This window comes from Lampris incognitus, chromosome 16, assembly GCF_029633865.1.
Source record: "Lampris incognitus isolate fLamInc1 chromosome 16, fLamInc1.hap2, whole genome shotgun sequence".
Lineage (NCBI taxonomy): Eukaryota > Metazoa > Chordata > Actinopteri > Lampriformes > Lampridae > Lampris > Lampris incognitus.
Genome location: NC_079226.1, coordinates 6,704,574 through 6,732,523, shown reverse-complemented (window position 1 = coordinate 6,732,523; position 27,950 = coordinate 6,704,574). Strand labels below are relative to the sequence as shown.

At 48.1% G+C, this 27,950-nt stretch overlaps 1 protein-coding gene across 4 annotated transcripts in view; it reads right to left on the bottom strand.

Moving 5' to 3' along the window:
* syne3 (spectrin repeat containing, nuclear envelope family member 3) overlaps positions 1 to 27,950 on the bottom strand; it is a 67,712-nt gene that overhangs the window by 22,491 nt on the left and 17,271 nt on the right. For 3 of the 4 annotated variants that reach the window (XM_056295904.1, XM_056295906.1, XM_056295905.1), the window contains exons 7-15: positions 26,245 to 26,381; positions 19,343 to 19,517; positions 16,403 to 16,585; positions 13,799 to 13,942; positions 12,012 to 12,146; positions 10,269 to 10,430; positions 7,122 to 7,294; positions 3,429 to 3,626; positions 1,153 to 1,693 (exon numbers count right to left, since the gene is read on the bottom strand). In XM_056295904.1, the coding sequence (XP_056151879.1) occupies positions 1,153 to 1,693; positions 3,429 to 3,626; positions 7,122 to 7,294; positions 10,269 to 10,430; positions 12,012 to 12,146; positions 13,799 to 13,942; positions 16,403 to 16,585; positions 19,343 to 19,517; positions 26,245 to 26,381 (1,848 nt within the window). The remainder of the gene's footprint in view (positions 1 to 1,152; positions 1,694 to 3,428; positions 3,627 to 7,121; positions 7,295 to 10,268; positions 10,431 to 12,011; positions 12,147 to 13,798; positions 13,943 to 16,402; positions 16,586 to 19,342; positions 19,518 to 26,244; positions 26,382 to 27,950) is intronic. The other variant, XM_056295907.1, reaches the window with a different exon arrangement.

Genomic DNA, 27,950 nt, shown 5'->3' with positions numbered 1-27,950 from the left:
TAAATGTAAATTGAGGGCAGCTATAAAGAGGTAGCAAAAATGAAAATAGATTTTTCACTTCATTTAGATTGAAAGGCTAATGAAATTAGCCTCTCAATTAACAACACAGTTAAATCAACGTTATTTCACCAGCCAGAATACCAGAACGATGTCATCAGCCTTTCTGTGGTGAGCCAGTCTGACACCATCATGCAGCATTATACGGTGGTCATGACAGGGTGGACGGCTCCCTCCCAAACCACATGCTATCCCCCCCCCCCCCCCCCATTTTTCTCCCCAATTGTATCCAGCCAATTACCCCTTTCTTCTGAGCCGTCCCGGTCGCTGCTCCACCCCCTCTGCCGATCCGGGGAGGGCTGCAGACTACCACATGCCTCCTCCCATACATGTGGAGTCACCAGCCGCTTCTTTTCACCTGACAGTGAGGAGTTTCACCAGGGGGACATAGCGCGTGGGAGGATCACGCTATTCCCCCCCAGTCACCCCCCCCCCAAGCAGGCACCCCGACCAACCAGAGGAGGCGCTAGTGCAGCAACCAGGATACATACCCACATCCGGCTTCCCACCTGCAGACACAGCCAATTGTGTCTGTTGGGATGCCCGACCAAGCCGGAGGTAACACGGGGATTCAAACCGGCGACCCCCATGTTGCTAGGCAACGGAATAGACCGTCACGCCACCCGGACGCCAGACGTTCTATTTTTCCATTTGAATAAAACAGACACCTCAAGTAAGATCTGTGACTGACAGAAGGCAAAGCCACTGACCTTTGTTTGGGTTAATAAATGGTATCTTTTGTTAGCATGCGCATGAATTTCATAGCAGTAACTTACTCTCAATACTGCTAACAAGAACTTGTCAGTTGACCCCAGCTAGCCGGCCATCTTATTAGCAACTCTGCACTTGAGTAAATTACCGCGTCAAAATTCCTGAGCGCCACCATAAGACAAAATGTGACTTGTAGAACAAAATAAGCAGGTGACTTAACCCCGTGTGAATCCGCTCTTATCTGTGGTGAGGTAGCTTTTTTCAAACGGGAAAAGATAAAGGGAATTTCGGCGTGTGAAACTTCCGCCCTCTTGTGGCCAATTTTGTCCTACGCATTAACGACATGGTTAGGCCGCATTCAGTCTGGTTAAATAATCTCTTTACCGCAGAGGAGGAACGCTGGTTTACCGATGTGGGTTGAGATGAACCCTGGACGGCAGTTTCTCCCAGAGGACCGCCCTTCGGCGCCCCCTGCTCCTTGGCTGAATCCTTCCTGAACAGCATGAATGCACCTCCTCCGTGGCTTAGTCCTTCTCCTCCATCGCTCACCTCCATCTCAGCTATGCCTTGTTGGAGGCTGATTCCACTTCCCTGGCTGTGATCCATCTCAGCGGTTACCGTCGGCTCCGTTGTGACGGCCGCCACACCGCCCGCAGACCCGCCTCCTAACCCACTTCTCTTGGGGCTTCTGCCACCCGCGGCGTCTTCGAGAAGCCCTCCATGGTGGTCGTTGCTCTTCCTGCCTTTGGTTTGATGATGCCCCAAACCCCATGGGGACAAATCTACCTCGTCAAACCCAAAGGAGAGTGTGCTTTCCTTGGCTGTTCTCAATGGGCTGAGGCCGACGTGTTCGGTGTCTCGTTCACCCGGGTCCAGCTGTCCCCCCGAGCTGGACTCAGAGTGGTCCTGAAGCCTCATGGTAGGGCTGGGCGACATGGGAAATAGAAGCATGATAATTAAGGGACATTTTACACAACATATCATACTTTCTGCTTACACGTGTTTAAGAGTGCGAGGGAGGTTCATGTCATTGAACCGTTTGGTAACGTAAAGTATAAAATCAAACCAAAACCAGCTCTCAAAAGAATACTCACTTACAAGCTAGGCTAGGCAATGTAATGTAGACGCATTTTTTGTTATGTCTGCTGAAACTGTCGTTACATCCTGACAGCAAACAATAAATAAAATGCTCTGATAAAAAATAAATAAATAAATAAAAATGTATATAAGTAATATATTATATAAGTAATAAGCCCGTCCAGTGATTTCATTTGGTCTGACTGACTGGATGGCCTACCTGCCTGTCTACATACCATCATTTCAGAGACAGGACGTTCCTATTGGCTGTTCTACAAATGCAGATGCGTGTGGACGCGATCAGTTTGTGTGCGCCCTGCCCCGCCAGGCACTTGTGGTTGTGTTGACTAGTTCTCCCTTCCCTACCAGCCCCCCCACACCAGGGTTTTATTTTCAGAAAAGTCAGCCGGACCAACTCGAAACGGCTGCTTCACGTGAACAATACTGGTGTGTAGCCGAGACAGTCACTGAAAAATGTTTTGTCCCATGGGTGATCATCAGCTACGATACAGTTTCACGAGTCTCGCTTTGACATTTCCTGGTTGTACACATTCGACTTGATCTTTCGCAAAGTACCGTCCCAGAACGGTGCTGGTCCAATCCTAGCTTAGCAACGGTCCGTCAAGCTTTCAAACACACAGCAAAATGCTGAACCGGTGTGCCTATGGGGTCTGCAAATCGGACACTAGATATGTGAAAAGTTTGGAGGGGTGTAATTCTCTTTCCCTTCCCCAAACCCAGAACACAAGAAGCGCAATGTGGGCAGTAGATTTGGCAGTATAGCAGACCCCATGGCCAGCTTCATCCATCCAGAATCAACACAAATACCTGCCTGCTCCAAGCTAAGCTAGCTACTAGCTAGTATTGATAGCTAATACAGCTAACGTATCATTACTGTTACTCTTACCCACACATTGCGCTGATTTCTCCCTTCATGTTTTGGTGTCTTCCGGCTACTTCCTGGATAGTTCTGAAACGCTTGACGGGCATAGCAACAGTAACTAAGGGGGGCGGGGCTTTGCGAAAGGTCAATTATAAGCCCATGCTCGTCTGGTGGGAGGGGCTTAGGGCCGAGAGGGGAGGAGTTAGAGCTGCAGGAGGAGGGCTGTATTTTCAAATTCTGGCGTTTTTTTGGTTTGTTTTTTTTGGTCTTTTCCAGAAACCTGCCTACCCCAGCTTTAAATATTCCAACAGGTTCTGTAGGAGATTTTAGGAAATAAGAGTCTTGTCATCGATTTAGACAACAAAAATGCAGGGCTGTCCCTGACTAAAATAAATCTTGTTTGACTAAAAGCTCTTTCCTCACTTAGTCATGACTTTTCATTACACGCATGGAGGTTCTCTGACGTGGTGATGCGGCCATACGTGAGTACATGACACACAAATGACACAAGAGGAGAGTCCTCTTGTGTGCCTCTCCTCTCCGACTCCATTCCTCCCGCGGTCCGACTTAAAACAGTGTTGAAAATGGCCCGCCGATAGGACACTTCGCCCACATAAAACCACCACCGCAAGACAATAAACAACGATACGGGATTACCGCCCAGCCCTACCTCACCCCCTGCCCGTAACACGCCCCCTACCTGATGGTGACGGCCATTGGACCCTCCACTTCCAGGCCTCTTCCTCCGCCAGTCGCCGGGCTCTCATACGCTCCGGCCTCATCCAGGTCCATGAAGCCTCCTCCCAGGACCTGGCTGTCTCCCTCTCCTGGCAAGGCCTCGGGTTTTGAGCGACTCCAGGGGTCGGAGTCCAGTTCCTCTGAGGAGTTGTTCAGCAGCCTATGAGTGGAGATGATCAATCAATCAATCAATCAATCAATCAATCAATCAATCTGAGGTATTCCTGTATGAATATGTGCATCGAATCAATGATTTACTAATATTTTCATGATGTTTTCAAGTCGTCCTTTGACATTCGTTTGTATTTCACTAAACTCCGTAGTGATTTTCCTCCTCCCTGCTGTCGGACTTCCCTTAACCAGAAAACACTGAAGTGCAGAGGACCAGTCTACTCACAACACAACGGCTCACAGCTACACTGGTGTTATCCGGGAGACATCTTAAAAGGTTTCCAACTGGTTATGAACGCTATCGAACACCTGTACTGTATCACAGCTTTACATTCTGTGATGGATTTCTACTCAGCTTGGTGCTGGGATGAGTTTTAGTCATACGGGGGCGTGTCCTCATGGGCCTTTCTGGGTTCTAGCCTCTCCTGCACAGCTGTCTTAACTTTTGTAAAATTGTAATGTTCCTTTATGTTTTGTCTTGTCAAAGATCAGACCTGAAGATGACTGGTGCGTAGCAGGAGATCCTGGGTCAACAAAAGCAGGACAAAAAACTCCCGCACACCGTCCTGCACACTGCAGCCAGACACCTTTAATAACACACACCGTCCTCCACACTGCAGCCAGACACCTTTAATAACACACACCGTCCTCCACACTGCAGCCAGACACCTTTAATAACACACACCGTCCTCCACACTGCAGCCAGACATCTTTACTAACAACACACCGTCCTGCACACTGCAGCCAGACACCTTTAATAACACACACCGTCCTGCACACTGCAGCCAGACACCTTTAATAACACACACCGTCCTGCACACTGCAGCCAGACATCTTTAATAACACACACCGTCCTCCACACTGCAGCCAGACACCGTTAATAACACACACCGTCCTGCACACTGCAGCCAGACATCTTTAATAACACACACCGTCCTCCACACTGCAGCCAGACACCTTTAATAACACACACCGTCCTGCACACTGCAGCCAGACACCTTTAATAACACACACCGTCCTGCACACTGCAGCCAGACACCTTTAATAACACACACCGTCCTCCACACTGCAGCCAGACACCTTTAATAACACACACCGTCCTGCACACTGCAGCCAGACATCTTTACGAACACACACCGTCCTCCACACTGCAGCCAGACATCTGTAATAACACACACCGTCCTCCACACTGCAGCCAGACACCTTTAATAACACACACTGTCCTGCACACTGCAGCGACACCTTTAATAACACACACCGTCCTGCACACTGCAGCCAGACACCTTTAATAACACACACCGTCCTGCACACTGCAGCCAGACATCTTTACAAACACACACCGTCCTCCACACTGCAGCCAGACACCTTTAATAACACACACCGTCCTCCACACTGCAGCCAGACACCTTTAATAACACACACCGTCCTCCACACTGCAGCCAGACACCTTTAATAACACACACCGTCCTGCACACTGCAGCCAGACACCTTTAATAACACACACCGTCCTGCACACTGCAGCCAGACACCTTTAATAACACACACCGTCCTGCACACTGCAGCCAGACACCTATAATAACACACACCGTCCTCCACACTGCAGCCAGACACCTTTAATAACACACACCGTCCTCCACACTGCAGCCAGACACCTTTAATAACACACACCGTCCTCCACACTGCAGCCAGACACCGTTAATAACACACACCGTCCTGCACACTGCAGCCAGACATCTTTACTAACACACACCGTCCTCCACACTGCAGCCAGACACCTTTAATAACACACACCGTCCTGCACACTGCAGCCAGACACCTTTAATAACACACACCGTCCTCCACACTGCAGCCAGACACCGTTAATAACACACACCGTCCTCCACACTGCAGCCAGACATCTTTAATAACACACACCGTCCTGCACACTGCAGCCAGACATCTTTAATAACACACACCGTCCTCCACACTGCAGCCAGACACCTTTAATAACACACACCGTCCTGCACACTGCAGCCAGACAGCTTTACTAACACACACCGTCCTCCACACTGCAGCCAGACACCTTTAATAACAGACACCATCCTCCACACTGCAGCCAGACACCTTTAATAACACACACCGTCCTCCACACTGCAGCCAGACACCTTTAATAACACACACCGTCCCCCACACTGCAGCCAGACATCTTTAATAACACACACCGTCCTCCACACTGCAGCCAGACACCTTTAATAACACACACCGTCCTCCACACTGCAGCCAGACACCTTTAATAACACACACCGTCCTGCACACTGCAGCCAGACATCTTTAATAACACACACCGTCCTGCACACTGTAGCCAGACACCTTTAATAACACACACCGTCCTCCACACTGCAGCCAGACACCGTTAATAACACACACCGTCCTGCACACTGCAGCCAGACATCTTTACTAACACACACCGTCCTCCACACTGCAGCCAGACATCTTTAATAACACACACCGTCCTGCACACTGCAGCCAGACACCTTTAATAACACACACCGTCCTGCACACTGCAGCCAGACACCTTTAATAACACACACCGTCCTCCACACTGCAGCCAGACACCGTTAATAACACACACCGTCCTGCACACTGCAGCCAGACATCTTTAATAACACACACCGTCCTGCACACTGCAGCCAGACACCTTTAATAACACACACCATCCTGCACACTGCAGCCAGACATCTTTAATAACACACACCGTCCTGCACACTGCAGCCAGACACCTTTAACAACACACACCGTCCTGCACACTGCAGCCAGACATCTTTAATAACACACACCGTCCTCCACACTGCAGCCAGACATCTTTAATAACACACACTGTCCTGCACACTGCAGCCAGAGCTCCGTTGAAAATGCTGTTGTGTCAGCACCGTCCCCTCAGCCACAAATTAAACATGGCTGAGCCCGAGTTTTACTCATTCATGTTGTACTGCCTGTTGGTAAAGATCCTCTAGGACAGTGATTCTCAACCCGGTCCTCAAGGACCCCCTATCCTGCAGATTTTCTTTGAAACCCTGAATAGGTGCCTGTTTGTAGTTATTCAACCAATCAGCAATGAATGTCAGCATTTGCACATCTTGCATAATTAAGTGCTATGAAATGATTGGTTGAGTAAGTACAAGCTGGGCTACCTATGCAGGGTTACAACCAAAATCTGCAGGATAGGGGGTCCTTGAGGACTGGTTTGAGAAACACTGCTCTAGGAACCTAAAATCTCTAATCCAAGGCTAGCTAGCACGCTCCAGTACTGACTGTATGGGATCAAGTCAGAACACAATGAAGTGTCTAACCGTAGATCAACTGTAAATCCACAGTCGCACCAGTTGTGTGTCTGCCCAGATAGGCGCTTCTGCAGGTGCATGAAAGAATGAACGGGTGGGTGAGTTAAAGTGACAGATGGATGCTGCTGACATGGTTGTTTTTTTCCCCCTCGGGTGTTGGGTACCTGTAGAGGTTGAGACTGAGGCTGTGCAGGGCCAACCAGGACTCTCGCAGACGCCGCATGTCGTGCAAAATGTGAACCTGGCCCTCCTCCGAGGTTTTCTCCAGCACCGCCTGACCCATGGCTTCTGTCTGGTGCAGCTGCAGCTCCTTCTCCGGGAACTCCCCTAGCGCCCTCTGCAGGTTGAGGAAATCAATGGCAAAAACTGAATATAGACGACGCTCACAGACTAAAACGGTTGGGTGCCTTCTTTTCGTGCAACCTTCAAATGGCATCACAGGTTAAACGTTTATGCGGTTGTGATGAAACATCTTATGGCACTTTTCTGCCCACACCTCGCCCCAGCTACTCACAAGTCCACCCAGAGAGTTGAGTCGGCCAACGCTGGCGTGTCGCCTTTCTCCTCGCCTCACATTTTACTGGTCTAACATGCCGGACACCCCGTGTGTTGCCTACGTATTTGCTGCCTGCATATGACATAGGCCAGACAGGCCGAGGGGGTTGATGGCAATGTGCATTTTCCCCTGGCCATAAGAAAAATCAGATTTTCTCCCTCAAAGCTGCTGCGTGATACGCCTCTCTCTCTCTTTTTTTTTTTAATTAAATCAGTTCCACCATCCTAGACCCATACCAACATGTTTTCAACTAGAATAAAATATAATTCAAGGTTTACTCCCTCTATAAAAATACCTCCCAATGAATACAGACAACATTATCCATCCATCCATCCATCATCTGAACTGCTTATCCTGCTCTCAGGGTCGCGGGGGTGCTGCAGCCCATCCCAGCAGCCTTGGGTCGTTTAAGTTTATGTCAGAGCATTGGTGATGAAGTGCCGCGGACCGCCGTGTGTTTGTGGAATTTCTGTCCAATTCAACCCTACACCAGCTGATTTAACTCAGTCGTTCTCAATCAGGTCCTCAGGTACCACCAGTCCTGCTGGTTTTCTGTTCTGCAAGGTTCTTTGTTACGTTCACCTGTTGTTCCGGTTAAGTGCAGCCTCCATTCAGGGAAGTTTCAGACCTTGAACAACAGAAGAAGAAAGCCACTTTAAATAAAGTTTGTCTTCTGCATGTAAACCATCTTGTTGTATAGGAGCAGTGGGCAGCTGCAGCGCTCGGGGACCAACTCCAGTTCTTCTTCCCATTGCCTTGCTCAGAGGCACAGGCAGTAGTATTAATCCTAACATGCATGTCTTTTTGATGGTGGGAGGAAACCCACGCAGATGCGGAGAGAACATGCAAACTCCACACAGAAAGGACCCGGGACGGCCCGGGGTTTGAACCCAGGACCTTCTTGCTGTGAGGCAACAGTGCTGACCACTGTGCCACCGTGCCGCCCCAGGTGAATGTAATTAACCAGCTGGCAGAATGGAAAACCAGCAGTACTGGAGGCACCTGAGGACCTGATTGAGAACCACTGACTTAACTCATTAACACACCTACATGCAGACAGGGGAGGTCTAATCAGTGAAATCAGCCGCTGTGGTTTCGGCTCGTCATGAAAACCAGCATACGTGTGGCTCTCCGAGGCATACAACGGATCGGTACCGTTTTATAAAGTTTACTGCTAGAGCCGACGAAGTGAAGGTATAGCGGGCCGGTACCCGTTGCCTGTTTGGTTAGGGTAAAGGCTGGGTAGTGGTTCACCCGCAGCATCTCAGCCGGCAATCAGTCGACGAGTACTGCCCCTTTGCCCCGTCACTTAGTGGGATCCGGCAACAAGCTTTTAGAAAGACCGCTCTGCTCCCATCGAGGAAGGGCCATTCTGGTTCTGAACATGCTCCAGCGGGACGATGAACAGGGATTCAATGCAGTGTGTAGATGACTCGGAAGTTGTTCGACGGTACATAGTTGGAAAATTCACAGTACTTTTCCTTTTCAAGTTAGTATTTTATGGTAAGGTGAAGTCTGGCATAATTCAAAATATCGGCAAGTTCGCTTGTGAAGCAGAACAGAGCACAGCTCCTAAACGCAGTAAACTGTTACCCGAGGCCTCGTATCAGACTCCCGGGGGGGGGGGGGGTACCTGCATGATAATGAGAATGACTCTTATGGAACCGTCGCTTGGGTATTCTCACTAAAGGTTCTTGAAATCAATAGAGCCAAACGCCCGGATGTGATGCAAGGTGTGTAGAAGTAAGGAAAATAAAGATCCCCCTGGATGCGAGAGAGGGAAATTGAAGTGAGAGGGTTTTGTTTATGTTGTGTAAGGTAGGACCTGTTTTAGTATACTCTATTCTGTAACTGACACAAATGCTCATTATGCACGAGCTGAGGTCACACTTTGAAAAAGCAAGTTTATATTTCCCCCCCGTGTGCAGAATGTTTTTACTGCACCGCCACTGATGAACACGAGGCTCTGCAAAGGGAGATTGGGTAACACTTTCTATGAAGCCTGCATCTATAACGCCCTACAAGTGTAGCTATAAGTCATTATAAGATTCATTATAACCACGTATACGCCCTCACAACGCCTCATAACCACCTTTATGATACACTCTTGTCAATTTAAAACGGATGTATGCATTATAAATATGTCATCTTTGGCCTGTTTATCTGTCAAATGTCATAATGCATCATAGCCAACTTGTTTTGCTGAGGTTTTGTAGAGGCGCACATTGAGACTTCAGTGCTATTTCACAGTCTTCAGCCACAGCCGTTAGTCACTGTAATACACATTATAGGAAAGTATGGGTGTTATACATGCAATAGATGCTTATAGAGCGTTATAGGCGCTTATAGGGCGTTATAGATGCAAGCTTCATAGAACGTGTTACTGGAGTGCGAATATGGACAGGCCAGGGCCTTTCCTGTGTTCTAACCACAAAATAAGAGCAAGTTAGTAGAAATCTGAATCCAGCACTGTGAATTGACTTACCAGCCCCTACGAGAAGCTGTGTATTCCCTTCTAAACACTACTAACATAGCACAGTGGTAATGGTGTACAAATAAGATAACAGTAATAATATTAGAAGCACATAGTATAGTAGTAATATTGCCAGAACACAATGAAGTGTGAAAAATGCTGAAATGGGAACCGCTAAAATCGGGGGGTCTGGGAAAGTATGGAATTTTGATTTAAACAATATATGAAAATGGAGCAAATACACACACACACACACACACACACACACACACACACACACACCTCAGCCTCATGCTGCCGGTTTTCTACGCTCCATCGTCCTGCTGGGCTGCGGTAGGACTCCAGCTTCTGCCTCATGATCATCAGCCATTTCTCCACGTTCAGCAGGCTTTCGTGGAAGTTCTCGTGCTCGGCGATGCTCTCCTCGCTCTCCTTCACCTTGACCTGTAACACGAACACAGGTGCTGTTCAGAGGGCACCGGTGCGCCTGTCTGAGCCCTTTCTTCTCAGCCTCCCGTGTTCCAGATGCATGCTGGGGACTTTGGGCCGAACAAAGGCTGGTGTGGAAGAGCGGCCTCCCTGTTCGTTTTCTCAGCAGAAAGCTTTACGGGAGGCTGGACCATGACGAAGGGTTGCCAGCTCCTTGACACGGAAATAAGGAACAGGGGACAGGGACAAATATAATGTGCCTTACACTACACACACACACACACACACATATGTGTATATATATATATATATATATATACATATATATATATATACATATATATATAATAAGGCAACCCTAACCCTGAGACTTGTGACGTTGTGTGTGTGTGCTTCGAGTTTAGTTTTGTTAAGATCGGCCGCGCACGATGGCGAATCTGGAAACGGGCCCCCCGGGGGGGGGGGGGGGGGGATTAATTGGATCAAATATTTCAAAAACGTTTAAAAAATACCAAATCAGAAATGAGCTGGCCAGGGAAGTCGGACTGCTACATTTTTTGCCGAGAACAAAACGAAATAAGATCCCAGCTTTTGTATTGATTTATTTGTTTTAATCCCCCCCCCCTTTTTCTCCCCAGTTGTATCCGGCCAGTTACCCCACTCTCTTCTGAGCCGTCCCGGTCGCTGCTCCACCCCCTCTGCCGATCCGGGGAGGGCTGCAGACTACCACATGCCTCCTCCCATACATGTGGAGTCACCAGCCGCTTCTTTTCCCCTGACAGTGAGGAGTTTCACCAGGGGGACGTAGCACGTGGGAGGATCACGCTACTCCCCCCAGTGCCCCCTCCCCCCGAACAGGTGCACCGACCGACCAGAGGAGGCGCTAGTGCAGCAACCAGGACACATACCCACATCCGGCTTCCCACCTGCAGACACAGCCAGTTGTGTCTGTAGGGACGCCCGACCAAGCCGGAGGTAACGCGGGGATTCGAACCGGCGATCCCCGTGTCGGTGGGTTCATTCGAGAATTTAAAGTGCATTTCTCTTCCAGCTTATCTTTTTTTGCAGCAAGGTAAAGTCTACCATAATCCTGGGAATCTCTGAGACGGTTTGTGAAGCAAGGAGGCAAAGCAACATCTGCTGTGATCAGGCACCATCTCTCCACCTATTTGCCATCAGCGGTCGCAGACCGCAGGTTTCCATGGGAAGTTGTACTCGTTTTTAGATCAGTGTTAGTGGACGCACAACACTGGGGCTCTTTTATTATTATCATTTCCATTTTTTAACGTACATATTTTTCCATTTCCGATGACTTATTTTTACAAATACCATTGTAAGTATAATTCTGGCTTAGCCTCAGCTGACAACTGCAGGGTTTTCTTGCACGAAAGAATCCCGGATACCTCCATTCTGCCATCGGGCAAGGCGTTTTACTCCAACTGCCCCTGCAGGTGCCACTTTGCATCGGACACAGCACTGCTCCTAGTCTGAACCACGTGTGCAGCAAAAGTTTTCATTTTGCTACACACAATTCATCGTCCTGCATGCATCCATTTTCCCCACCCACATCCATCAGTAAAGTGCAACTTAACTTACCCTGACCCTCTTGTTAAGAAGTCTCCAGTCGGCACAGAGCCGCTCAAATTGAGTCCTGTTGGAGGGACTGGACGACACCAGGGTTTCCAGCGCCGTGATGTGGGCATCACAGTCCTCCAGGTCCTTCTGGATCACCTGAGGACACACAGATGCACTAGCGTCACTTCCTTTTTTTTTCCTCCCCCCGTTTTTCTCCCCAGTTGCATCCGGCCAATCACCCCACTCTTCCGAGCCGTCCCGGTCTCTGCTCCACCCCCTCTGCTCCAATCCGGGGAGGGCTGCAGACTACCACATGCCTCCTCCCATACATGTGGAGTCACCAGCCGCTTCTTTTCACCTGACAGTGAGGAGTTTCACCAGGGGGACGTAGCACGTGGGAGGATCACGCTATTCCCCCCAGTTCCTCCTCCCCCTCGAACAAGCGCCCCAACCGACCAGAGGAGGCGCTAGTGCAGTGACCAGGACACACATCCACATCCGGCTTCCCACCCTGCAGACACGGCCAATTGTGTCTGAAGGAATGCCCGACCAAGCCGGAGGCAACACGGGGGTTCAAACAGGAGATCCCCTTGTTGGTAGGCAACGGAACAGACCGCCACGCCACCCGGACGCCCCCTAGTGTCATTTCAGCAAATGGGAGAACACTGCACATGAGCACATGAGCGAATACTGGCCTACTGTATTTGTGTTTATGAACACAACGGTCATATTCACCTGATATTCAAATCAAATCGATTTTATTTGTATAGCCCAATATCACAAATTACAAATGTGCCTCAGTGGGCTTAACAGCAACACAACATCCTGTCCTTAGACCCTAGAGGAAGAAACCTCAGGGAGAGCAACAGAGGAGGGATCTCTCTCCCAAGACGGACAGCGTGCAATGGATGTTGTGTTCACGCAATTTACACAACACAACATTGGAAGAGGAGAACAGAATTATAATGGACATAACATTTATGAAGAACATGATGCACAGGATGCCAAGCGGTGTCAAGCGGATATTCAATGAAAAAGGTTCTGAAATATGATTTCCTCAACCCCAACCTGAGATGTTTAATTCCTGAGATAATTAGTGTCAGGAAATAACGCTACCAAGTCCACTTCTGCCTTTCTCTTACCCCATCAAGATACAACTGCCCCGCAACGCAATCACCAAAAACAAACCAAAACTAGACAAGACAAGACAAACCGTTTAAATAGAAGGTACTGGGTAATTATTATTATTATTATACACAGCACTTTTGCTAACAGCTGCCATTTTTTTAAACACCCTCACTGTTTGCTGAGGATTGTGACCGACAACCACGTCTTTTTAGGAGTCGAGGTGTCAAACAGCAACGAGATGACTCCTGTGTTGTTGAGTCCAACCGTCTGAACATCAGGGGGCGCAGTGGGTCGCTTTGGACCCACTCAGATTCACAGATCACATTATGATTCAGGAAATATTACACATTAGCACTTCTGAATCTCACGGTGGCGATTTAGAAAAATGGACAGGAGACTCTGCACGTTAAAAGTGGATATCAGAACAGAGGAAGACTAACTGGCATACACGGTGCAAAAAAAAGACAGGGTCCACATCTCTCTCTGGTGCTGTGTGGACCTGATATGACCGAAATCGTCGGTCAAGATAAGAATCCGTCTGTCAAACCCGGCTGAGGCCCTGACATGACAGCAGCCACAGAAGACTCATCTTGTTCCAGCAGTTTTTTGTGACTAGTTGAGACTCGACTCTGGTCTTATCTGGTCTGGCGCGGCCTGGTGCCGTCTGGGACTGAACCTACCCTGAGCTGGTCTGACTGGCTCTTCTTAGCCAGGATGTCGGGCTGGAGGACGTCGGCTGCGACCATTCGGTCTCGGAGGACGGTGAGCTTGGAGCGAACCGTCTCATAGGCATCGCCGAAGTCCTTGGTCCTGGAGATCAAACCCTGCGGGGGGAGGCATAGCGTTCTTACCGTCTGGCCAAAAAAGCAGTCAGAAAGGTCATTGCAGGGCATAGATCCTGTGACCCAAACAACCGGCATAAATTAGGAAAACCCGCTCTTGCACAGGTCGGTTTCAAATGAAAAGCAGCTTTGCACCTCTGGGCCTGACAGAGTATCATTATTATTGTCTTTGTTTGCCAATACCGTTCTGCTGGGGATATTTCCAACAGAATTTCTGATGACCAGAGTTTACCTTACGTACAACACGGAACGATTTAAACGGCCCGCTCCACAAACAAACAAACCTCTCTTCGCAGTCGCCGTCTAACAGAAGCTGCATTAATTAACGAGGCTGCACAGGAAACGCAGACGGCGGTGAACAAAACAGGAAAACGACACAACAAAGCATGTCTGACTTAAGGGGATTTAGTTGTAAATTAAATATTGTTTTTTTGGAGGGGGGATATTTATTTTGTTTGGGGGGGGGGTGGAATATTTTTGCAGCATGCTTGGAAAATACAGTCGCCGATATGTAACTCAGCCAGGCAATGCAACCCGCTATATTTCTGACCATTTAACCCCTCATGAGCCAACTTGAGAACTTGGTGCAGAGCTCCTCTAGCAGTACCAAAGACTCAGCTGGAGACCGGGGCTTTGGGAAACACCTGCCCGAGGAGAATTAAGACTTACCAGGTCAGTTCATCTTTTAAAATGCTCCTTCAGACCAAACTTTACAGATCGGGTTTTATCTCCATACTGGTCACTTTTCCTTTTTTTTAAGTTTATTTGGTCATTTGACTTCAGTCCAATTCAATTGAACTTTCCTGTGGGTCTACACACTGATGAGCCAAAACATTATGCCCGCTCACGGGTGAACTGAATAACGTTGAGCACCTCCAAACAAGGGCACGTGTCAAGGTCTGGGTCGATTAGATGGGAAGCGAACAATCAGTTCTCGTAGTCACCGTGTTGGCTGCAGTAGAAACGGGCAGGAGTGAAGACCTGAACAACTCTGACGAGGGCCAAACTGTTATGGCCAGACGACTGGGTCAGAGCTTCTCTGAAACGGCAAGGCTTGTGGGGTGCTCCCGGTCAGCAGTGGTGAGTAAGTACCTACCGACAGCGGTCCAAGGAAGGACAAACCACAAACCAGCGACAGGGTGTTGGGCGTCTAAGGCTCATCGATGTGCGAGGGCAACAAAGGCTATCTAGTCTGGTCCAAAACCGACAGAAGGTCCACTGTGGCACAAGTCCCAGTAAATTTTAATGATGGTTACGGAAGGAATGTGTCACAACACACAGTGCATTGCACCCTGCCGCGTATGAGGTTGAGTAGCTGCAGACCGGTCAGAGTGCCCATGATGACCCCCGTCCACCATCAAGAGCGCCTACAGTGGGCACGGCAGCATTGGAACTGGATCTTGGAGTAGTGGAAGAAGGTCCGAGGAGTCCCGTTTTCTGTTAGATCCCATGGATGGCTGTGTACCTGTGTGCTGTTTGCCTGGGGAATTGATGCACTGTGGAAAGACTACAAGCTGGCGGAGGGAGTGTGATGCTCTGGGCAATGTTCTGCTGGGGAAACCCTGGGTCCGGCCGGCCATTCACGTGGACATCCATTTGGCACGTGCCACCCAGCTAAACATCGTTGCAGACCAGGTACACCCCTTCATGGCCTTGGTATTCCCTGATGGCAGCAGCCTCTTTCAGCAGGACAACGTACCCCCGCCACACTGCACACATTGTTGTTTGAGGAACATGACGAAGTGTTCAAGGTATTGCCCTACTCTCCAAATTCTCCAGATCTCAATCCAATTGAGCATCGGTGGGATGTGCTGGACCGACAAGTCCGAGCCACGGTGGCTCCACCTTGCAACTTACAGGACTTTAAAGGATCTGCTGCTGATGTTTTGGTGCCAGATACCTCAGCAGACCTTCACAGGTCTTGTGGAGTCCATGCTTCGGCATGTCGGTGCCGTTTTGGCAGCACGGATGACCAACAGCATATTAGGCAGGTGGTCATAATGTTTTGGCTCATCAGTGTATCGTATATCGTTTTCAACTGAATTTGCTCTTTTTAATCCGTTTACCTTTATCAACTGCTATTAACTTTCCTTCTACGATGTATTATTTACTTTTACGTCTTACATCTTGTTTGTAAAGCAATGTAAACCTGGTGTTTTATAAATAAAATTACTATTAAAATATTGTCACCAACCATAAACTGAAAGAACCTTCACCCAGAGCCGGTAAGTCTATCTGGTCTACAAGCCACTGTGGTGGATGACTAAACCTTTTATGAAAAGTTTGCACTACTTCTTCTTTTCTTTTCTTTTTTTTCTAAAATGGCGGCTGAATAAATCAGAGGCTGGGGATCCTTCTTCATCCGTTTATTTATTTTCTTTAGTCCTCTATTTAACCGCGCGAGGCACACAAGACCGTTTGTTTACCGAGGGTTCCCCCTACCTGCAGCCGGTTCTTCCTCTGCAGCAGCTGGGTGTGCAGCAGGTCTCGGGTTCGGACGGCGGCGCTCAGCTCGGCCAGTAGGCCGTCGCTCCACTCGGCACCGAAGACGGAGGCCATCAGGTCACGCTTCACCTGCAGCAGACTCAGACGCTCCTGCAGCTGCACGCTGTGCTTCAGCAGCTTCTGCTCAGCGGGTGGGGGGGGGGGGAGAGACAGACAGACAGACAGACAGACAGACAGACAGGCAGACAGACAGGCACAGACAGACAGACAATGAGAGAGAGAGAGAGAGGAGATTAACAGTCATTGCTGTAAATGAATTCGGTAATCAGGCCTTTTAATTGATTTGTGCATCTAAAGCAACACAACCTTTTGAAACAAAGTTACACACTAAAGACACGGAGAAGAGAACGACTGAGGGAAAGAAAGAGAGGAAGACACACAAATACACGCAGGCATGCACAACAATGCAAGAAAAGATGAAAATTTGAAACCCAATTACTGCAGGAATGAGTCACTGATTTGCTTTTCTCTGATAAATGCCTCAGATCAAAGTAAAAACAGTTGTCTGTCTTTGTTTATTAATTTATTTGGCTTGTTGTGAATGAGAACAAATGAGTTTGCGAGAATGAGAAATCAAGTGATCTGGTGGATTATGGTGTGTGCATGTTTTTGAGAGAGAGAGAGAGAGAGAGAGAGAGAGAGAGAGAGAGAGAGAGAGAGAGAGAGAGAGAGAGAGAGAGAGAGAGAGAGAGAGAGAGACAGAGAGACAGAGAGAGACAGAGAGAGAGACAGAGAGAGAGAGAGAGACAGAGACAGAGAGAGAGACAGAGAGAGAGAGACAGAGAGACAGAGAGAGACAGAGAGAGAGAGAGAGACAGAGAGACAGAGAGAGACAGAGACAGAGAGAGAGAGACAGAGAGACAGAGACAGAGAGAGAGAGACAGAGAGAGAGAGAGAGACAGAGAGAGACAGACAGACAGACAGACAGAGAGACAGACAGACAGACAGACAGACAGACAGACAGACAGACAGACAGACAGACAGACAGACAGACAGACAGACAGAGAGAGAGAGAGAGAGACAGAGAGAGAGAGAGAGAGAGAGAGAGAGACAGAGAGACAGAGAGAGAGAGAGAGAGAGAGAGAACCCAAAACAACTCAGACATGTTAGAATAACAGCATCAGTGTGGTGAACTACAGGACAGCAAGGTAACAAAGTGTCGACACGAATTCAGAGGAGCAGTGAAAGAGAGTCCAGAGTACAGGTGTCACCATCTTACAGTACTGTGACTGCAACACTCCCAAATCCTGTGTGAATACTACACATGGCCACTGAAACGCTAGTTCAAGGCCACACCCATGTGTGCATATGAGACTGGTGCTCAGTTTGGGTCGTTAGGCAGCTGTATTGTACTGTACTGTGTTGTATTGTACTGTGTTGTACTGTAGTGTGTTGTACTGTACTGTACTGTGCTGTATTGTACTGTGTTGTACTGTACTGTGTTGTACTGTACTGTACTGTGCTGAATTGTACTGTGTTGTACTGTAGTGTGTTGTACTGTAATGTACTGTGCTGTATTGTACTGTGTTGTACTGTACTGTGTTGTACTGTACTGTACTGTGCTGTGCTGTATTGTACTGTGTTGTACTGTACTGTACTGTACTATGGTGTATTGTACTGTACTGTGTTGTACTGTGTTGTACTGTACTGTGCTGTGTTGTACTGTACTGTACTGTACTGTGCTGTGTTGTACTGTACTGTACTGTGTTGTACTGTACTGTGTTGTACTGTACTGTGCTGTGTTGTACTGTACTGTGTTGTACTGTACTGTGTTGTACTGTACTGTACTGTACTGTACTGTGTTGTACTGTATTGTTTATAAGTGTGGGATACCTGCAGTTGAGACTGAACAGGTCACCTAACTGAGCGATGAAACATAGTATCTGTCAATAAACGTTGTATCCAGATGAACCGATTCAACGTTGGTGTCCTGGGAAAGTCCTGGAAAAGGATTCCCTGGAAAGAGCGGGGCGTGCAGGATCCCCGTGTTAACCCTGTCGACGCCGTGTCAGTCAGTTTCAGCCGCATCCGAGGTGTGGAGCGTGTTACGTGGGCCTGCCCGTCCCTCCGTCTCTCGTCTACCGCCGGTGATTATATAGGACGGATTTGAGGGTTAGCGATTCTGGGACTGTTCCAGTCGAAGCTTGTTCAATTACCCCAGCAGCCCTCCTCTCCCCCCCCCCCCCCCGGTCAGACCGGAGGTTAAACCAGGGTTAGCGCCATAAACCCTGACCTCTAACCCGCTTCCACAACTCACATTACCTGCCCCAGTTAAAAGGTCTTTCCCCTGCATGTTGGACAGGGGGACGGAGAGGAGGGGGCTGCAAGGAACACACTGAAACCACTTGTCGAGTTCAACCGCCGCATCACTGTGTTAATACGTGCCGAGGGAACGTACAGTAGTCTGCAGCCCTCCCCGGATAATAATAATAATAATGTGATTAAATCTAAATGATGCTTCAGACTAGAGAGAATATTTTAGGATCAACCCATTTTAGCTTGTTCCATGATAACAGGACAGGTTTCAAGACATTCACTGTGAACACGAGACTCGATTTGAGATAACCCCTCTTTGCTGGAGATTTATATCCCCGTTTAGTGAAAACCCCTCATAACGAAACTCATAATCCTGACGCACAACCAGAGACACCCCGAACAGGCCGCCAGGCCATCACAGGGTAGATAAAGCACTATATGAATGGAATCCATTATTATCCATCGTCCACCTATCAATCCTACCCGTTTATCGGTCTGTCTGTCTGTCCATCCATCTGCCCAACTATCCATTATCTGCTTTTCCATCCATCTACCTCGCCATAGTTCAGGGTTAATGTGTGTCACGAATGAATCACAGAAATCTCACACAATTCACCTTACCTCGATGTTGTGGACCAGCATGGCGACGTGGGAGAACTCCGTGACCTCGGCTGAAGCTTCCAGCACGCTGGCAGCCATGTCGCTCCACTGGCTGAAGACATGCAGGGGGTCCTGGAAGATCTGCCTCAGCCCCAGCTCCGAGTCCGTGCACAGCCTCGTCGCTCGGCACTTCACGCTGCAAAACACAAGTCCGCCAGACGTTCAGACTCCGACCCGCACGCCGCCTTTCAGAGGCCGGCGTCAAGCAAGCCCGCTTGAGCTGCCTTTGGCGGAAAAAACTTTATTTCATCCTCCATACTTTGAGTTTTGCTTGTTTTAGACACACACACACACACACACACACACACACACACACACACACAGGGAATATCTGCAATGTGTCACAGTCAGTGTGTTTACATGCACCGTTAAGTCGAGCTACGGTTACCGCTCGACTAGCTCACGTAACCGGACTACCGTCGTTGTCCCAGTACACAAGAACTGGGGGAGAATCGATTTATCGACGGAAGTATGTCTGACCCCGGTACAGTAGGTGGCGCTATGCCCCCTTTCAGCCGGTTGCTATTGGGTGAAAGACCGCCGTGGGAACTATGGAGCATGCGCAGAACGCCGAGGCCAGTTCGGGGCCGGTTGAAGCGTGTACATGCTAGAGGAAATCCATCCCCCAACCGCGTCATCTAGGTGCGTTGGTCCGACTTCGAGAAATTCGATTTAGTACGGTTTCATCCGGACTAACACGTTTACATGTATTTTAAAAGTCCAGTTTTAGTCGGGCTAACCCCATAAATCCACTTTTCCTAACATCGTGTAAACGTACCGAGTGTTTTTGGTCTTGACACCCCCCAAAAAACCCCAAAGAAAACAAACCGGGATTTCCCGGACTCGTGTTTGGGCTAGCATGTACAGTAGTCTGCAGTCTCCCAACCGATTTCATCACCAAAAGAGAGCCAGAAGGGTAAGTTATTATCTGACATGTCCCACATGATCAGTGGTGGATGACACCGCTGATCTACTTCCTGGTTCAACGTGCAGGAAGTGGCAGCCTGTACTACCGTAGACAGCAGTAACATGCACACACTACCCGGCCAGCACCATAGAGGAGTCATAGAGGATGGGTCGTCATGGACACGGTCTGACTGACATATCGAGATTTTCATTTTTTTTGGGGTAGTTGTTTAAATGATGGGTTTAAGGGTCGTGTTCAATTGCCCTCCTAAGACACTTGCAAAGTTGAGTCCAGCAGCGGTCCGATACCCAAAACCTCTAAATAATGCCGTCCAGTATAATGATGTCACAACCGAATGCACCATGGCAAAACTAGGACTCTAAGACCCCCCCCCCCCCAAAAAAAACCACCAACCATCCATCCATCCATTATCCAAACCACTTAGCCTGCTCTCAGGGTCGCGGGGATGCTGGAGCCTGTCCCAGCAGCTCATTGGGCGGCAGGCGGAGAGACACCCTGGACAGGCCGCCAGGCCATCACAGGGCCGTGCATGGCAACCCTTAACCCTAAATATACCCCAATCTTGATCTGTTAGCTGCCACACCGGGAGCAGGAACTGAGGACCCAAATGCAGACAGCGGAGACGGGCCGGGCCTCGAGCAACGCTTCAATGAAGGACGTAAACTTACAAAAGGCACAAACGGCAAGGAAGGCTCGTGGACATGGCACCAAGCACCCGGCTACCAAAAGCTAACATAAGCTAACATTTAACGAGCCCAGCAAGAGCCAGGGCAACCCGGGGCAATATGCTGCTGGGGAGCCATTCAGGGAATGGGGAGCAGGTGAGCAACGCAGGGGCAGAAATAGCAAGACCGGTGAGCCTTGGAAACCCAGACAACGCTGTGACTTTAGCATTTACATATCGAGAAAGATAATTAAAAACGGACTGTCAAAGTGACAGCCATCAGCAGAAAAGTCTTGTGAGCAACATCCAAACGTGCATCAACACACCGCTTCTTAGTCCCAGCATGCCTTTCTACAGTGAAGAGCAAAGGGCGAAATTTGCACTTTAAAAAAAACTATTTACCAGTTCTGAGGGCGTGTGTGTGTGTGTGTGTCAGTCTGGCTGAACGTTTTGCCGGCAACTATTTCTACGGCTCATCATCAACGTCGGAGGTCATAATGACATAATGATGGGAGATAATCGATTGAGGAAACTGAAGGACAGACGTGTCGTCTGCTAACAGCCGGACAAACAGAAGGCAGAGGACGGTACAAGTGGCAGGACAGAGACTTTAGTGAGCAGGCTGCATGCTTAACTTCTCATGAACTCAAAACTCGGGGGGGAAAAGGGGGCGACCAAAAACAATCACACCTAAAAAAGTATTTCTTAGGGCTCACTTTATCCCAGTCTCACATCTAAATGTACTAAATAAGTAATGTTTATTATTATTATTATTAGAACCATGGTTTATTATTATTATAATCACTGCTTATCATTATTATTATAACCACAGTTTATTGTTATAACCATAGTTTATTATTATTATTAAAACCACAGTTTATTATTATTATAACCACAGCTTATCATTATTATTATAACCACAGTTTAGTATTATAACCATAGTTTATTATTATTATAACCACAGTTTATCATTATTATTAAAACCACAGTTTATTATTATAACCATAGTTTATTATTATAACCACAGTTTATCATTATTATTATAACCATAGTTTATTATTAAAACCAGTTTATTATTATAACCATAGTTTATTATTATTATAACCACAGCTTATTATTATTATAACCACAGTTTATTATTATAACCATAGTTTATTATTATTATAACCACAGCTTATCATTATTAAAACCAGTTTATTATTATAACCATAGTTTATTATTATTATAACAGTTTATTATTATTATAACCACAGCTTATCATTATTATAACCACAGTTTATTATTATAACCATAGTTTATTATTATTAAAACCACAGCTGATCATTATAACCATAGTTTATTATTATTATAACCACAGCTTATCATTATTATTATAACCACAGTTTATTATTATAACCATAGTTTATTATTATTATAACCACAGCTTATCATTATTATTATAACCACAGTTTATTATTATAACCATAGTTTACTATTATTATAACCACAGTTTATTATTATAACCACAGTTTATCATTATTATTATAACCACAGTTTATCATTATTATTATAACCACAGCTTATCATTATTATTATAACCACAGTAATGAGATGCAAACAACACAGCCCACAGTAAATGGATCTTGTGCTCAAATGCTCCAGCATCTATATCTTATTTACTGGATACTTGCAAAATGGCTAATTAATATCTTACAAAGCAAACTAGAGATGGGCGTCCGGGTAGCATAGCGGTCTAGTCCGTTACCTACCAACACGGGGATCGCCGGTTCGAATCCCCGTGTTGCCTCCAGCTTGGTCGGGTGTCCCTAAAGGCACAACTGGCTGTGTCTGCGGGTGGGAGGCCGGATGTGGGTATGTGCCCTGGTCGCTGAACTAGCGCCTCCTCTAGTCAGTCGGGGTGCCTGTTCGGGGGGGGGGGAGGGAGAACTGGGGGGAGTGGTGTGATCCTCCCAGGCGCCACGTCCCCCTGGTGAAACTCCTCACTGTCAGGGGAAAAGAAGCGGCTGGCGACTCCACATGTATGGGAGGAGGCATGTGGTAGTCTGCAGCCCTCCCCGGATCAGCAGAGGGGGTGGAGCAGCGACTGGGACGGCTCAGAAGAGTGGAGTAATTGACTGGATACAATTGGTGAAAAAATGGGGGGGGGGGCCAAAAAATTTAAAAAATACTAGCGATGGACAATATATATCAATATCGTGTGGACAGGGCGACAGTAGACCAGGTGTAGTGGGGTTGTGGTAGTCTGGTTGTGGTAATGTGGTGATATAGTAACTTACATGCTGTCAGTCCCTGGTCTTAAAGGCTGCATCACAGTAAAGTCAGACACTTCTGAACTTATCCCACCGTTTTATTGACGTGGACCATGACCGTCTCCACCCGCTTGGTTGACGTACCCACATGACTGAGGATGACTTATCAACGCTTTCTTGTGTGTAAATATATCATGAAGGCACCGACCCCCCCCCCCAAAATATCACAGTATTGATGTTGAGATATTCGGTCAAAAATATAGCTTTATTTGAGTCTGTCCATATCGCCCAGCCCTAACTTGTACTGAACCTGTACCTGTCCAAACAGCCCGGCACAGACACGCTCTCTCAGCACGAGCAGAGGACGCCGTTTTGCATAATTCATTTAAAAAAAAAAAAAAATAGCATGAGGGTGAAAAGTAAAGTGTAATTCAGTCGGTAGATAGTTTATGTCTTTTTTTTTTTAAATAATTTATTTCTGATTTTTCCCTTTTTCTCCCCCAATTTAGTGGCCAATCGATCCCTATTTTAGTTCAAGCCCCCACCCTCGTACTGCATGCGTTCGCCAACTGCGTCTCTCCGGCCGGCAGTCTGGAAGGAGACGCCTCCCCACTTTCGTGACAAGGCAACTCCAGGCCGAACCACTGCCTCCCCCACACTGCCTCCCCCCCCACACCCAGAGACGCATTCATGTGACGAACACAAGCTGGCTCCACCCCCCTCCCGAAGACAGCGCTGTCAAAGATCGCTGCTTCATCGAGTCCGGCCATAGTCGGATCTGACGAGACCGGGGCGCGAACCCCCGGTCCCCAGTGGGCAACTGCATCGACACAAAGCCGCTGCTTAGACCGCTACACCACCGTTTATGTGCTGAACGTACACTAGAGCAGAGTGGTTAGTCATCAGCTAACAGCTGGTAATGTGGACAACTGGACAACTGAACAACTGACGTCGGTATTTATTACATGTCTTCTACTTGGTCTTCACTCTGTCGCAGCCTGGACGGCTCTTATTTCTGTAGCGACGCAAAATATGTAAGGCAAGGCTGACCCCGAACCGCCATATTTAGCAATACACACCCACCCTGAGGGAGCGTGGTGAAGCCTGAATGTTTTATAAAGGTGAAATGCGGGGGGCAGGCTATATTTTGTGACCCAGAACACAGAGGACATTAACCTATCGCACAAGAAATAAGCAGATTAAAATGTATCCTTTAAACTGCCGACGAGATTAAGGGACCATATCTTTCATAGTCTGCCTTTAACGTTCCCCTTGTACTTGGGATTCCAGCCCATCCTGGCTGCTAACATGAGCTGACCCTGCACCTGGCTGGCGGTTGTATATCGTGACTTAAAACAAGACATTTGCACAAGATTTTGTGACATATTTAGCAACAGGTCATCGTCTACGGAGGCTTGAATTTGTTGATCTTTCTGCTATGCTGTCTCACCCTCTGGTCCATCCAAACTCCTGACCATCCACTAAACCGCCAGCGGCTCCAAAACAGACTCAGGATGGTTTGTTTTAACCATGGCTGCTGTTAAGGCTTGTTTATGCTCCCTTTACGTAGCAAAATAAATACGTCCATTTCACACGATGTACCCGTCACTGCCAACATACTGCTATGTCTAATTTACATTGGCATGTAGGTTAAGCAATACATCCACTAGAGGGCAGCTCAGAGTCAACAGTTTCTGACAGCAAGGGAATGGTAGAGGAGGTCATTATAATATACCTGTACCTTATTGTCCCTGTGCCCTGGCGACATAAATTATAATCAGAATTCTTGGGGCGCCTGGGTGGCGTGATGGTCTATTCCGTTGCCTAGCAACACGAGGATCGCCGGTTCGGATCCCTGTGTTACCTCCGGCTTGGTCGGGCATCCCTACAGACACAATTGGCCTCGTCTGCGGGTGGGAAGCCGGATGAGGGTATGTATCCTGGTTGCTGCACTAGCGCCTCCTCTGGTCGGTCGGGGCGCCTGTTCGGGGGGGAGGGGGAACTGGGGGGAGTGGCGTGATGAAACTCCTCACTGTCAGGGGAAAAGAAGCGGCTGGCGACTCCACATGTATGGGAGGAGGCATGTGGTAGTCTGCAGCCCTCCCCGGATCGGCAGAGGGGGTGGAGCAGCAACCAGGGGCCTCATTCATCAATCATTCGTATGTACAAATTTGTTCTTACACACTCACGGAATTTTTTAGCCCTCCAAATTGTCTGAAAGGTAGCAGCAAAGCCTGGTGGTTATCTGTAATTCCTTCCTCCTCACATCTATTGTCTACCTCCTACAACGAGCCATCACTCAGGCCTGCAAAGGCATCAGCATTAACCAACTGGTGTCCAAATTCAGGGGTTAGCCAGGTTCTACACTGGTCTGTCAGACAAACCTCAGGGCTAAAAACATCCCATGGGTGTGTAAGAGCAAATCTGTATGAACGAACGATTGATGAATGAGGCCCCAGGACAGCTCAGAAGAGTGGGGTAATTGGCTGGGTGTGATGGGGAGAAAAAACTCACACCTCTCTTAAAAGATTGCCACCATTTTTTAAATGTCTTTGTCTTGTCTCGCTTGAACTACTGGCTACCCACTTCCCCCATGATTCCCAGTGGTACTGGTCGGTTTCATCTGGAAGCTTTCAGAAAACGTGCACTAATGCGGACGAAATGAACACAGAGTACAAGCAGAAGGCTCCGTCGGTATCCGTATACCTATTTACCATTGAGTAGAATTGAGGCCTTAGTATCATGGGTCAGGTTATCACTACACAGGGGAAATTCAATCAGTAATCCTGTTTACACAATCACAGCCAGGTATTGGTAGATTTATCATGCTAATGGACTACACAAAAGGAGGCTATGAACCTTCCTAGTACGCCAATTTCTGCCCTTCTTGATGCTCAGAGCAGGTTAGAAGAAAATGGTCAGTTATATTCCAAACAGGTCCGATCAGGACATCAGACCGTCGTCAGATACCCCTAAGGAAAACTAGTCTTCACAAGGAGGGACAGCCCCCTGGAACTTTTACCTCTGATGTTCTTTGACAACTGCCAACACGTCATCGGAGAGGTGGCGGGAGTCCTCTGAAAATCTGAACAGCTCCTTGAGTTGAACCTTGAGGTGCTCCACCTGGGTCTCCTCAGCTGCTAGGGTATTCCTCACATTCTGCGCACAACAACAGACACAGACACACACGAAGAGTTTAAATCTAATGTAGTAGAAACGTAGTATTTTCAGCAATGTTTGTGATGTTTCAAAAGCAGTGACCCGGCTGTCATCTCCTCTAGCTGATGTGCGTTATATTCTGTCTGAATAACTGAAATTGAAGAGGATGTGTCAGCGATGTCGCCTCGTCATGCAGTTCGAATCCCACAGTGGGCAGAAATATGTTCGGTTACAGTGGCGGCAGCGGTGGGATCCGGAAGGGTCCGGAAGCCTCAGAAGTCTTTTCGGAGAGCGAGAGTAACAAAGTGTGAGGGCGCACTTCTGGGCGAAGGGGACTACTGTAACCTACTAAAGGCTCACTGGCTGATCGCCAGGGGGTCGGCCGACTTAAGTCGAGCGGTTAGCGACGTCGCCTTGTGGTGCAGTACAACCCCGGATCGAATCCCGCAGTGGGCAGAAATTTGCTCGGTTGCATCGGCGTAATTCATATCGCTGGCGAGGCTGAGAGTAGTTTTAACATTAAGATATATCAAACTCCTCTATTCCTAGTTAACATGCAGCGCATGCAGGAGTATTTTTTTGCAAGGTTAGGGGGTGCAACAGGAACACAAATTGTGTGCTGATATTTTTGTGGCATTATTAAATTTAGATTGAACTAGAAATCACAACTAGTGTAGAATAATAAAGCAGACTCGCTTGCATGCTGTGTTTTATGAATTCCGTAACGCAATGATTGTGGCAGATTCCCTCCTAGGGAATTTTTGTCACATCAACCGTCTCCGTTTGCGACCTGGCTGTTAACTGCCTTAGCCGACAGGTGACAGATGAGTTCTTTCCAACTCATTTCACCTTCCAGTCCCGTCTGAAAGCCCCCATCTAGAGACGCACAAAGCGTTTTTCCAAACACACTGCTGTTGATTTGGCCTGGTGCATCCAACAGCACGGTGATGGTTTCCAAATCATTTGGCCTCAAGAAAAACAAACGGGGGGGGGGGGCGACATGTTAATAGCAACATCGCTGTTCCCAGCATCCACTTATGATGTCATGTCAGGGTGTCCGGGTAGCGTAGCGGTCTATTCCGTTGCCTACCAACACGGGGACCGCCGGTTCGAATCCCTGTGTTACCTCCAGCTTGGTTGGGCGTCCCTACAGACACAACTGGTCTGTGGGTGTCTGTGGGTGGGAAGGCATACGTGGGCATGTGTCCTGGTTGCTGTAATAGCGCCTCCTCTGGTCGGTCGGAGCGCCTGTTTTCCCCACGTGCTACATCCCCCTGGTGAAACTCCTCACTGTCAGGTGAAAAGAAGCGGCTGGTGACTCCTCATGTATCGGAGGAGGCATGTGGTAGTCTGCACCCCTCCCCGGATCGGCAGAGGGGGTGGAGCAGCGACTGGGACGGCTCGGAAAACAGGGCAATTGGCCAAGTATTGGGGAGAAAAGGGGGGGGATCCCCCCCCCCCAAAAATGTCATGTCATCGTGGAACAAAGTCACAAAAGTGGGGGGGGGGGCAATTTGAGATAATGACATCGTAGCCAGAAGCAGTTTTGTGGATTAAAGCTACGGGTAC